This window comes from Alosa sapidissima, chromosome 15 (genome assembly GCF_018492685.1).
Source record: "Alosa sapidissima isolate fAloSap1 chromosome 15, fAloSap1.pri, whole genome shotgun sequence".
Classification (NCBI taxonomy): domain Eukaryota; kingdom Metazoa; phylum Chordata; class Actinopteri; order Clupeiformes; family Clupeidae; genus Alosa; species Alosa sapidissima.
The window spans coordinates 24458991-24470452 of NC_055971.1; the positions used below are offsets into that span (position 1 = coordinate 24458991).

At 44.0% G+C, this 11462-nt stretch overlaps 1 protein-coding gene across 2 annotated transcripts in view; it reads left to right on the top strand.

The window, feature by feature from the left end:
• Nucleotides 1-4213: 4213 nt before the first annotated feature.
• Nucleotides 4214-11462, top strand: part of LOC121684225 (tripartite motif-containing protein 42-like) — a 7252-nt gene continuing 3 nt past the window's right edge. Inside the window, exons 1-7 of one of the 2 annotated variants that reach the window (XM_042064204.1) lie at nucleotides 4214-4373; nucleotides 8386-8513; nucleotides 8746-9551; nucleotides 9765-10021; nucleotides 10298-10813; nucleotides 10972-11187; nucleotides 11286-11462. The exon at nucleotides 11286-11462 is cut by the window's right edge and continues 3 nt beyond it. In XM_042064204.1, coding sequence (XP_041920138.1) covers nucleotides 4350-4373; nucleotides 8386-8513; nucleotides 8746-9551; nucleotides 9765-10021; nucleotides 10298-10813; nucleotides 10972-11187; nucleotides 11286-11351 — 2013 coding nt within the window. In that variant the 5' untranslated portion in view covers nucleotides 4214-4349 and the 3' untranslated portion in view covers nucleotides 11352-11462. Of the gene's footprint in view, nucleotides 4374-8112; nucleotides 8292-8385; nucleotides 8514-8745; nucleotides 9552-9764; nucleotides 10022-10297; nucleotides 10814-10971; nucleotides 11188-11285 lie in introns of those variants that run through there. The other variant, XM_042064205.1, reaches the window with a different exon arrangement.

Below are 11462 nucleotides of genomic sequence, written 5' to 3' on the forward strand. Positions count from 1 at the left end.
ACGGTTGGCAGTTTCCCCTCTGGTTGGGCCAACTGTGCAGGGAAATTATATTCCCACACAAATGTACAAAATTGTTACATTTCAAGCACTTTCACCTTTTCTAATTAAGTTCTAAGAAATAGGCCTACCAATAATGATCAAAAATGTTATTTTCTTTTTTTATTTTTTTATAATTGAATTTCCTCGTTTTCTCACAAAAAAGAATGATCATTAATGTGATCTCACAGTGGTAAATGGCAAATATGCACCATGATGTCTATATCATTGGTAATTGAGCTAAAGTATAGGCCTACATCTGTTGAGTATTTTTAGCTTACATAAATTATTATGGCGGAACACTGCTGAGTAACACAAATATTAAACTGGCTCAGCGGACCATTGGCTGCAGCCTATACATTGAGGACATATACACCAGCAGGTGCAAAAACAGAGCCTCCCTCATCATGAAGGATGACACTCATCCTACACACAAACTGTTTGCCCCCGTCCCATCAGGCAAGAGGCTACGCAGCATCAAAGCAAAGACAACCACAGACTGAGGAACAGTTTCTTCCCATCTGCTGTTAGACTGATAAATTAATCACCGCTGCTCTGATCTGACCATAGACTGCTACCGACACACTGCACTTTAGTCATGAATTTGAGCATCCTGAACACTGATGTCATTCACTGCGAATACGGCAACGTTAAATATTTCTTATGATGATACATGTTTACCCATAATCAGGGCCGTCGCTAGCCTGACGAGCCAGACCCACATTAAAATGTAGGGTCTGGGCACTCACCGTTCGCAGTGCTCAGTTCGAGGGGCGGGATAATCGGTTGTCTTTCAAATTCCCTCTGCACGCAATAGGACAGCACCAGGGGCGGATCTAGAGATTTTTTCCTGGGGTGGCGAAGGGGTGGCATGAGGTTCCAGGAGGGGGGCCATGAACATTATTCAAAACTTAAAATTCTACGGATTTCATTGAATATGTTTTGTTCTCTACACTACATTACTCGAGGTGGGAGGCAAATCGGAGATGTAACAGGCGTTTTGGATGATGTGGGTCTTAATATGTGAATTTCTTTCTCTGTGTAATCACTATACAGTCTGTGTAGTCTGTACTTAAATTATACAGTGTCAAAAAGCAATTCTAGGGGGGTTTGGAGGTATGTTCCCCCAGAGAATTCTTTTAAAAAATGACCCCTCAAATGATTTCTTCTAGTTAGTTTAGAGGGAATATGGATATATCTATAAAATAAGCCATCAATAGATTTAGGTTATATGGATTGAAACAAGATTCTGATGATTTGGGGGTATTTTTAAAACATAACCCCTCAAATGATGTCTTCTAGTGAGTTTTGAGGGAATATGGACAAATTTAGTCATACAAAATAAGCCATCGGTAGATTTAGGTATCTGAATTGAAACAAGATTCTAATGCAGGATTGTTGCAATGATAACCATGACTGTTAGCCTAGAAATCTAGACGCACCCTAGCGGCGGCAAATTAATTTGCTCAGCCTGTACGTCTAGTATCAAACCATAGGGATTTCTATTGGCTGACGCCGTGGACGTCATCCAATCACAGCGCTCTATTATGTTAGAGAGTCGGCGGGCTTAACAGGATAACGACAGTCCTGCGATGGTGAACAACAAGGAAGGTGGCTATGGCGAACGAAGAGCAGTTGTTTGAATCGGCGTTGCCGTCAACTTTGGAGGAGTTGGACTTGTGCTTTTCTTTGAAAGTTGAGCAACACAATGCATTTAAGTCATTCCTTTCAAAGAAGGATGTATTTGCCGTTTTGCCGACCAGATACGGATGTGGTCGTAGCGCTGGCCTATTGCATGCCTAGGCAGTTTGAAAGACAATTCTCTGCCCGCCCCTTGGATTAAGAGAGGTGAATGGTTCGATTCCAGACTATACATTTCAATGGTATAGGATGGCCCGCCAGGCTACATGACTGTGACTGTCAAAACATTTCCATCTAATTCAATAAAGACTCAGTCAAGTAAGAACCTTCTTAATCAAAACATTCTTTTTGGATTTATTATAATAATAATTATAATACACCAATTTAAAATGTACATAACAAGAATGTAATTATGAATCTACTACCTCACTAATAAACATGCAAACACACACACTGGTGGACAGTAACTAAGTACTTGGTATGGGTATCTAATTCAATTATTTAATTCTTTGGAAGGTTTTTACAACCCCCACTACAATTAAAGGCCAAATATCTTTAGCAGGGATTAGAAACGGTTCAAAGAATGAAAATGAAAACCGGAAACGAGCACAGTTTTTGGAAGGACGTAACTGAAAACGGGAGCAAAACCAATTGTTCCGGAGTGAAAACGTCATTTTCAATTTTAGATAACCGGTTAATAACGATATTTATCATTCCGATTAACCTTTGTTTGAATATTATTCAAAACTCCATAGGCTTGGAAAGTCACCTGCCCACACAGTGTTCCCCAGACCCCTTATAAGATGAATTTAGTCAGATGTTATGAATCAGTATCTCCCCTGCATAATTGGCTAGAACTACTAGTTGATAAAAAAAAGAATATTAATATCCAACACTATCTAACTGCCTTTTCCAAGTATGTAGTCTAAATTACTGAAACAATTTGTGAAATAAGATACCAAAGACACTAGGCAAATATTTATAGGCCTGTCATGCAGTTGGTAGCACCATACATACTGTACGTTAGGCTATTGCAAGGCTTAAAGCAAGGACATTTTCTGTGCCTTTAAGTTAGGCTATTATGTGTAAGACCTAATATTAAATAAGTATTATAATATTATGATATCAAATAATGTTTTTGCTCAGAACGAACCTAAATGGAAATCAGTCCCCCTCAGTCCCTGATCTTTAGTGCCAAATTATGTTTTGCCATTCACAATTTAGGCTACTCACTCACTCACTCTCAAAGTGGTGAATAATGAAGTACATGTATACTGTATTAAAGTACCTTCATAAATATCCTATTAAGAAACGACCTCAAACACGAGTGAACAAGCAACATGTTAATTTCTTGACATAAACCCCTGTGCTGGCCTCAGCTTGTTGGTTCATCTACCAGCAAATGATTGAAATCTATCACCCAATGAAACTGGACGATTTAACTGGAATATAAGCAATTACATCTCATGCACAATTCATATGTGATGTGCTTTGACATCATCAAACGTCTAGTCTAGTAGCCTACTCTGAGTAGGGTTTGTTTGAAAATAGTAGGCTACTTTTACTTATTGTGATTGAGTAGAATTTCAGTCATGTAACTGTAGGCCTACTTTTACTTGTGTAGATTGATTTACACCATATATGAAAATAAAGGAAAAAGAAAAACGCAACCGCCGATTAGATACTCTAGTTTGATTTGACATGTCGACCAAATTTGGATAGTCATGCTGGGAAAGTGGATGCATGACAATTTTGAGAACCCGTGTTGAATTATCACGTGTATTAATGGGTTGACATCGACAGCAGTATTTACAATCAAAGGTTATAAACTAGCGACACACACAAATAGACTTTAAACGTTAAACGTTAAGCTACGAATGAGCATGTCCTTATCTGACCATCATCGAAAAATTCGATGAGACAAAGTCTTGCGGATGTAAATGACGTAGACTAATGTAGCATGGTTAATTATGCTTCCCTGAATTCCCCCATCGTTTCTACAAGTTCTATTGTAGTTTCCCACGCCTCTGAGGTACAGTAGGTTGTAGGGGGGTGTGGCTTGGGTGTGGCAGGGGTCGGTTCCCACGCTGAAGACCCCTTAAGTGTTCATGTAGCCCCCTCCTCTGCCTCTTTTGCTACTGTCCTGAGGCAGAGGTATGTGGAGTCTTGCATACAATACATCATATCTTTTATTTATGCTTTTATGGTTACTTGTATGGTGCATTTTTCACATAGAACTGTTTTCTGGTGTTGCACACCTTATATACGAGTTATGTTTATTTAATCACTGTTTTTATGTTAGCTCGTTACACAATGTACATTACCTCAGTTCTACATGCTACAGTCTGCTAACGTGGCTACAGGTGTAGCGACGTTAACTAGTTAGCTTACAGACTTTCATACTGGTGAATTGACTGAATGCATTTAAACGTGGTTTACCTGTTTGATTGACAGGAGCTGTGATGCGACTGGCTCGCTCCCTGTCTGATGTGTTTGTTTTGTCTTATATTTCAGGTATGCCATGTTTGTTTAATGTACTTTTGTTATTGTCTATTCACATGTACTTTTGTGGCAACGCTGTTAACTGCGTGTCTCGTAGTCTTGCCGCGCGCCTCTTTTGCTACTGTCCTGAGGCAGAGGAGCTGTGATGCGACTGGCTCGCTCCCTGTCTGATGTGTTTGTTTTGTCTTATATTTCAGTAAAAGAGTCAAAGACCAGGTCGGTTGTGGCGTCTCTTATTATACACAACACAACGCAGAGAACGTGGTAGAGGGAAAACTACCTCTGTTACACTAACAGTGAGGTTGTTGCCGGTGTTACCAGATATACGGTTTCTGAGATTCTGAGTTTCCAGGGCGGAGTTTAGCGTGAATATTTATGAACGGAGGATATCGTGCGCGAGTGCCTAGACGCCCATTGCTGAAGCGTGAATGAAATGGAACTGAAAATGTTGTCAAAGAAAGTAGAAGACCACGGCCTTTTAACACGTTTTTGGATGTTGTCATGTGTTATTAATGGAAAGTATGACTATGTTGTGTTCGAGTTTAGATGCAATTTGACGTCAATGTTGTTATCTTGTGTCGCAGCCAGTCAAACAAAACTTTGTGTCAGATTCAGTGGGTCGCTTACCATTAAGGATATTGGCGATTTTTACACAGTAGGCCTTGATGGTAGTCTTAGCCTAGCTAGGCTATTATGTTTTTTTTATCGTTTTGATTGTAGCCTAGGCTCTGTGCATCTGTAGTGACATGTTGGCCCAGGCAGCAACATAGCCTACATCAAATTGACCCACTGTATAGCCTACAACACAAATGTCTATGCAATAAATAGCATGTTATACATGCCTGTGTGTGTCCTAACTCTGAACAAATGGCATCCTAGACATAATATAGGAATTACTACACATAACTAAACACACAAAAAGTTGTGAAAACAATTTATTGTATTAGTTATTTACAACCAGGGCATATAAACTGTCCTTCAGTGTCAGGCCAGTTTACACATTCAGTGGTAGGCCTGCCAGCCCTGGCAGCAATCACATTTTATCTTCAAGACAAAAAACATTGAGTTAAGCTTAATACTGATGTCAAGCCAAAGTTGTAAAAATATATATATTACCATACCAAAAAACCCACAGAGTATTGTGTGCAAGGATAAGGATATACAAAATAAAGTTTGGGTAATCAGCCTTCAAAGGACAGAAATGGGGTGCCCTGTCTATCTATTGTAGAGCAGTTTATTCTTTTCAATTTTAATTTTACATAGTAAGAGGGAGTCTGGCCAAGTTAGCCTAATATTCTTAGGGAATAGAACATAACAGCAGATTTGGTCAAAAATGTAAATTAATAGGCATGCATATAGAACAGCAAGATATGAGCCTGTCTGGCATCAAATACACGAGTGGAGTGGTGTGTTTCTCTGTTCCTACCTCAACAGTAAACTTTCAAAGCGATAAGACCTGCTCAAAATGCCATTAACTAAGAGTTCATGGGCTTTCAAAATGATTTTGGAAACGTTATTTTAAGGTAAAAACTCCTCTGGGGTCCTTTATGCATCACATGACTAATTTGGGGTTTGAAGGGCCAGATTACTACCTGTTATAATCAGCCCATATGTAGTCATTCACCTCAATCTGATGACTGATGAACTTTACCTTATAGCCCCCCCCATATCATCCTCATTGAGCACATAGGTTCTTGTAAAGTACTACTTAATTTGTAACCATTAGCCATTCATACCCATTCACCACACCATAACCCATTCATCTTGTGTACTGTATCTGAAGGACTTCTCTTACAGAAGGCATCATCCATGTAACGCTAGACAGTACTTGTAAGGTAATAAAGCATATTGACTTAAAGGAACCATATGTAAGATTGTGGCCAAAACTGGTACTGCAATCACTTTCAAAATACTGAAGAGCGGTGTATCCCCTCCCCCCTGACTCGAGGTTGCCAACCCTGATGGCGAAACACTACAGACTTCGTGATTAGTAGATAGGTGGAGGGTGGCGCATCAGGCCAAAACACAACATGACATGACAAAACACAACATCAACATCAGTTGAGGGCTGCAACTTCACTTTTTAAATGACAATATCCTGGCCGGACTACTGTTGTCAGTGATATAAGTATTTGAAATGAACATGATTTCTTAATGTCTAGTGACATATCAGGGCCATTTTATGATTAATTGAAATATTTTTCTTACATACGGTTCCTTTAATGCAGTTATGACCTTTATGGATAAACATAACCAACATACTGTAAGTGCATGGCCCATATTAATGCCCTGCTTCCCTAATGGTACAATAACAACATGATTTGTATAAAACAAGTTTTATTATTTCACAAGACTCCAAGATATCAGAATGTCCAATAAAGCATTTTTGGCAACAGAGGTAGCTAGCTGGGCATTGTAATGCAGCACAAGTACATTTGTCAAACTAGGCTAACATGTTTGTGTAGGCAAGCATGCATGACCAAATCTCGAAACTCATTGGACATCACACACAAAAACAGATGATGTACTAACACTTTCAAGACATCTACCATGATGTCCCACTGACATTACAACCTTAAGTGCTAAATAGCCCATTTAAACAGGGCTAAATGAAAGTAATGACAATTTGATAGGCTGTAGGCTAGCCTGTCAAAGCTACACAAGATCAAAACATAAACGCCAAATTGCCTAATCGTACACTTACTCGACCACCAGTGGTCGTCGAAATTGTCACGTTTTTCCACAATATCCCATATCAACATTTAAAAACGATTTAAAATTGCTGTAGTCTTCTAGCTTCTTTACCAACATTTTCAGTTCCATTTGAGTCACGCTTCATGAATGCTCTCTAGGCGCGCGCGCACGTCAACCTCCGTTTATAAATATTCACGCTAAACTCCACCCGACTCCACCCATGGAAACTCAGAATCTCAGAAACCGTATATCTGGTAACACCGGGTTAACTGATTTATGGACTGACTATGGGTCTGATTATGGACTTTTTCGACTTGGTGGCCAAACTTACCACTTCGTTGTAGGCCTACAGACAGTTGACACATAGTTGCAAGCACTGTGCAATCTGCTGCCAATGGTGAAATTTCGCGGGGGTCACTGCGCTGATGGTGATGGGTGAAACCATTGTGAGGGGGCGGGGGATTCTAAATCGGCGATTTCTGTTTGAGAGGAGTTTGGTGCGGGCTCCGGAAAGTTCCCAGATATTTTGAAAACATGTAGCAATCTCTGATGGCGGAATAGGCTATTCAGTGAATAGGCTACCCGACAACATCTCAGTGCAAATTCCAAAATTGTTCGTCTATTTATTTCCATGGTTTATCACATGAGACGACTGAACACCCAGGTGTTGATATGTTGCTGACATGTTAACATAGGTTTGACGCTTAGCCTATTGGATTTATAAGTGGGAAGTTGCAGGTTAATCATTTCAGCAGTTCGTAGTTTAGTGGAATGGAAGATGTAGGCCTAGTAGCAAGCATCTTTTTTGTCAATGACATCCAAGGTTCAAATCCCAGCTAGATCTCTGGTTGTTTTGTTTTATTTGTTTCTGTTCTACAGTATGTGTCTTGTGTGGATGCTTAACTATGTATTAGACATAAACTGGTGATGTTTTCAGCGATATCCATTATGTTTATGTTATCTCATCTCACTTGCAAATAGGCCTACTTTGTGAAAATGTGAACCTAGCACTCCAGAGGCAGAGCAGAATGCTCTTAAGAAATAGGCAGGGTCTTGTTGAATATTCACTGATTTTATGCAAATATCACAAGTTCACATGCTCACCATCTAAACTGGAACACCGTAAAAATCGGCTGGCGACTCCCCTGCCCATAATTCATTTCTTATATTTGTTTACCTATTTGTAATTGTATTACTATTTGTAAATGTAGAGAGAATGTCTAGGTAGTATTAACCAGAGCCCTCATCTATCGCCATACGAAGAAAAATCGTGACGCGCCAGATTGTCTAGCGCATCACAAGTGGATTTTGATTGTGACGATGCTGAGTCTACTACTCTCTAATCAGTCGAACCGAGTCATTTTGCCTTCATTCAACATTATAGCGCACACACACACGCACGCACATTGCCGTCACATGTAAGTATTTTCAGCTGTCTTTCCAAGCAAGTCTATTTTTTTTCACTTTACACACACATATCATTAAGCAGCCTGCTATTTCCTCGAAATATTCCAGCTTCAGTGTCAGCAGTTGTTGCAAATGTCGTCAGACTCCAAGTCCACCATGTCCTGCTGGGGGCACTCAAGCGCTCAGAAGCTGAGTGATTCATGTAACAAAGCGGGCGACACCAGCTCCTCGGGGTAGGTTGGAAGAAAGCAACTGACGTGATATCTGTAAAGTTAGGGAACATATAGCTAACAACAAGTAGCATGTTAAAAATATGATCAAATTCTGATTACCAGTACATCATAAAATAGTTATTCAAAGTCATTTTAAGGGGTCCAGTGGTTATTTTGTTTGTTCTTAAAAGATTATAACAACATAATTTTGATGTTTGGTATGTGTTCTGACTGCAATCCCACGTTCTGCCAGGTCCCTGAGCCAGGCCTGCACCCCAGGGAGACAGCTTCATCGCGAGCTCAGTGTTGTCCTCCTGCCCCTGGCCGAACTCCTTTGCTGCCCTGGCTGCGGCACCTTCCTGCAGCACCCCATCTCCCTGCCTTGTGGTCACTGCCTGTGTCTGGCCTGCCTTGCCACTCTGCGCAAGAAAAAGGCACGCGAGCTGGCGCCCACCCCCACTGACTCTGTCTCCATCAATGCCACGCCTGCCCTGGTGGAGCCGTTGGCCGCATGCCCTCGGTGCCAGGCTAGCTACCCGCTGCTGCCCGGAGCCTGGTCCTTCCCTGCCAACGTGCTGCTGGCACAGACGGCACAGAAGCTGGTGGGTGCCCACCCGGAGCTGCGTCAGCTGCAGCGGCACGTGCCCCTCCTTTGCACCCTGGGCTTTGTGTCCACCTCGTCGCCGTGCCCGCTGCCCGTGGCTGTGGGCCGGCGTCCTGCACCCTGCGAGCTCTGCTCCAAACGCCGGCCCGCCCAGAACTACTGTGCCACCTGCCGTCTCCACTACTGTGCCAAGTGCCTGCGCAAGCTCCACGGCAACCCGGCGTACAGCGCCCACACCCTGGCTGAGCCCGTCCAGGAGGAGGAACGAGAGCTGTGCCCTGTCCACCCCGAGCACTCCCTCACGCACTTCTGCCAGAGCGACGGTACCCTAGGCTGCCACGACTGCATGGTGCAATCTGACAGTGACCACCATGGGCACCTGGTGGCGCCACTGAGCGAGGCACGAACCAGCTCTGAGGCCGTGCTATGCCAGGCATTGGAACATGCCAGCATGGGTGAGAGAGAACAAATATGCAGTGTGTGTGTGTGTTTTGATGTGTGTGAATATACTTCAGTAAGAATTTGCACATGTGTATGAGTGTGTGTGTGTGTGTGTGTACGTGTTTGTGTGTTGTGTGTGTGTTAAGGAGTGAGTGAGAAACGAAAAACAGTGGGCACTAGAAAGAAAGCAATAGATAGGGACTGACGGAGTGTGTGTGTGTGTTTAGTCCAGCAGCAGTGTGACTCTGACTCGGAGCAGATGGAGGCTCTGGCGATGCGTGTGTCCTCCGGCAGCGCTGAGCTTCGCCGCTCCATCCGCAACGGCTTCCTGTCCCTGCGCAATGCCCTGTTCGACCAGGAGGCGGCACTGCTCTCCCACCTGGACGCCCTGAGCTCCAGCACCGACGCTGTGGCCCAGGCCTTCCTGCAGCATGCTGGCCCACTGAGGCGCTCCCTGACCGGGCTGAGGGAAATCAGCAAACAGGTCCATAGAGTGACTTATGTTCCCTGTCTCTTGTGCACTGTGTCTTATATTCCCCATCTCTCGTATATTGTGTTTTGTGTTCCCTGTCTCGTATATTGTGTTTTGTGTATCATTATAGTGCAACTCTGTACTTTGCAACTCCCACACAAATAGAATGGCATGGTAACAAACGAGTTCTCGCATGTTTGATTTTTATTCATTCCTTGTAAAGCCCTTTGTGATGCTTGTCTGTGAGCGTGAAGAGTACTATAACCTTTACCTTTACTTGCTCATTAGGCCCTCTTGGAGCCGCGGGCATCTGTGTTTCTGCAGGGAGCCACCGGATTGGCACGCTGGCTGAGTGCACTCAGTGCCGAGATGCCACGGCCGGATACCCATCTGTTGCCCGCCGGGTACCAGCCACTCGCCGGAGCCGAGTTGCACTTTGACGAGCTCCTGCACGACCTGCAAAGCCTCATGGGAAAGCACCTGCGCTGGAGGCCCACCGACGCTGACACGGTTGTCATGCCCACCTCCATCGCCAAAGAGATGATCGGTGAGGAAGCAGGGGAGAAGGAGCCAGACGAGGAGGAGCAGGAGGAGGTTGGCATCGGGGGGGACATAGACGTGGAAGCGGACGTGGTGCCCAGGCCAGACACTCCCTTGCTGGGCAGTGGAGATGAGGAGGAGTCCCTGGTGATGGAGGAGGACCTGGGGATGCCAGCCGGTGATGGAGCAACAGAGACCAAATCCCTGCTGCTGCCCAGACCCCCCATCATCTACCAGCACAATGCCTACGGCACCACCATGGAGGTAGAGTGTGTGGTGTGTGTGTGTACTATATCTGTGTGTTTCATGTGTGACAACCAACTCAACTCAAAACATGCTGTACATAATACCTGATTCTCGAATGCACAGACTATATTGCACTTCTGTGTGCGTTTGTTTTACAAACTCTGCTGTTGCTGCAGGTGTTCTGGATGGTTCCAATGGGGGAGGATGTGCACTCCTTCGACGTGCACTTCCAGGACGCCAGCATGGGCGTGGCCAGTGGGCGGGGCGTGGTGACGGGCGGAGTCAAAGGCTGCAGCCTGCAGACTTCGGGTCTCCGCCATGACACACAGTACCTGTTCCGGGCCCGTTCCGTTAACGAGCACGGCCACGGCGCCTGGAGCTCCATCTACCGGGTCAGTACACACGCCACGCTACGCTTTCCACGGCAACCTGCACCCGTTGCTATGGGTGGTGTGGAACAAGTTGTAACTCTGTGTCCTCTGGCCGCTAGGTGAACACCGGCCGCTCGGAAGAGGGGGAGAAGGAGCAAAGGACCAATCCGGCTCAGGAGGCGTAACCATGGAAATGGGACATCTGTTTCACTGTCACTTCATCTGTGACAAAAAAATCGAGAGGTCTACTTTATCTTTTTAAAATGATCACTTCTTCAATAAAAACAGACTTGCAC